At 28.3% G+C, this 2,211-nt stretch overlaps 1 protein-coding gene across 1 annotated transcript in view; it reads right to left on the minus strand.

Moving 5' to 3' along the window:
- Positions 1–1,896: 1,896 nt before the first annotated feature.
- LOC108755640 overlaps positions 1,897–2,211 on the minus strand; it is a 1,840-nt gene continuing 1,525 nt past the window's right edge. Inside the window, exon 3 of the mRNA XM_018498755.1 lies at positions 1,897–2,091. Coding sequence (XP_018354257.1) covers positions 1,897–2,091 — 195 coding nt within the window. The remainder of the gene's footprint in view (positions 2,092–2,211) is intronic.

A 2,211-nucleotide genomic window follows, 5' to 3' on the forward strand; every position in this document is an offset into this window, starting at 1 on the left:
CGCGTGTATTATCTAAATCTGTATTTCTTATTTAAAACATTTTATGTTTTGTCTTCGAACTTTTGTCTTCATTTAAAAGTATTTATTTGTTGTAAACAAATTAACGCGCATAGAAATCTGCTCAATTTTTATAGAAATGCAAATTACTTTTGAAGAAAATTGAACGTTTTCTTATTGTTAATTTACTTAGTTTCTCCGCCGTGTCAGTATAAGATTTCGATAGACTAACGCAACTAAAAATTGGCTGCTGAAACCAATTAAAAATGGTATGCTATATTCAGCTAATTTTTTCTTTCAGTTTAATATTTTGCAAAGTCATAATCAGTTGCAAAATTTTTTCAGAATATGATTTTGCAAATAATTTATCAAAGAAGAAGACATTAATAAAAAATAGAAAACTAAAAAGTAAACATAACACATTTCTGTTTATTATCTTGTAAAAATAACACATTTTGAAAAAAACGTGGAATATCTTTAGAGGGAGGGGGGGGAGAGAGAGAGAGAGAGAGAGAGAGAGAGAGAGAATCCATTGCGCATTTAGTCTAGCAATACACATGACTGTTCGTTATTTTTTTTATGCAATATATGAGTGAGTATGACAAAAAATGGATTAAAAATGAATATTTAAATGTTTCTAATGTTATGTAAATAGAATTATAAGAACGCAAAAACATTTTCAAATATTAAAATACACATGTTTGAATGACGATGATGATATGATAATATGATACGTTTGACGATCTCATGTTCAGAAAAGAAAAAAATAAATTAAAATAAACCGTTTATTTATGTGTATTAATGAACGGTTACTATTTTAAATTATTACGTTGTTTTATTAATTATCCATGAATTCTATAAGCTTCTACCTACTTATTGTAGAGATTCTTTAATCAGGGTCAAATCGAAATAAGTTGGATCGACGATGACATTTTTCATCAAAAATACATATATGATTGTGTGGTACATATACAGTTGTATCACAGTTGTATAACATGTATTATAGTTCTCTGAAAAATGGCAGTTCCAATTAAAATTGTAAATTTATTCCGTTTTATTCTTTAATTGTTTAAACAACATTTGCAACCGATAAAATAGATTTATGAAATATATCGAAAACTTTCCTTATTATTCGATAGTTAATAAATAACTGTGTATATTTGAAATTAAGTTAGGATAACTCCGATATATATAGAGTGCCAGATATATATAGAGTGAGATTAATTTTTGTGAGTAGATAGAGTGGACTAAATTGAATCGAAAAATATTATATTGCAATTTTCGTAATATTTAATGAGATATAATATTAATTTCTAAATATCGTTGAATAGCATAGTCTACCACCAAGTACAAGCGCGTGACCTTGAGATAAAACCACCTATCCTGTCTATCATCGTAGATTGTTAGGTACGAAAGGAATTGTTTATTACGAGCGGCATTAAATTGACAATGAACAAGCGGCGAAAGGAAACATCTCTTCGCATGCATGGACGCGATTACATCGCACGCTTGCATTTAACGATAGCTCGGGCGGATACGCACATATTTGGCGATCTTTAGAAATTAATATCTCATCAATTATTACAAAAATTGGAAAATAATAGAGGATCATTCTACTTAGTTTAATCTACTTAGTTTACTCTATCTGCTCACGAGAGGTCATCCTGTAACTAATTAGAAAAACATTTTTGAATTTTTATTTAACTATTTTTGATTTTTATATTTATTGTCTACATTTTTTATTATTATTTATAATATTTAACTGTACAAAATGTTTATCTAGTTTAAAAATCTATCTAATTAAAAAAAGGAACAAGAATAAGTATTTTCAAATATTTGCGAGAAACATGTGAGAGATTTGAAAAAGAGTTTTCCAAAAAATATGACGTTATCAGATGATTAGTCTTTTCGTTGCGCATATCCTTTTGTTGTAGTTGCTTTTGTGGCATATACGCTTTTTGCTATACGTGCGAAATTGTCTTTCGTTTCTGCTTTTTTTTCCTCTCCATTGTCTAAGATGATTGGTAATTCGGTGTCTCGCAACAGCAGCGTAGTGGTCGTTGGAAGCGTCGAATTGTTATCCTGTAAGGATTGCTAAAAGGAAATATGAACATGAATTATTATTATGCCAATAATTTTTGGATTAGAGAAGAATAGAAAATTATTAACTGACAAAGAAATATAAACATTACATACATATGTATATATATATAT

Source organism: Trachymyrmex septentrionalis, unplaced genomic scaffold, assembly GCF_001594115.1.
Source record: "Trachymyrmex septentrionalis isolate Tsep2-gDNA-1 unplaced genomic scaffold, Tsep1.0 scaffold9, whole genome shotgun sequence".
Classification (NCBI taxonomy): domain Eukaryota; kingdom Metazoa; phylum Arthropoda; class Insecta; order Hymenoptera; family Formicidae; genus Trachymyrmex; species Trachymyrmex septentrionalis.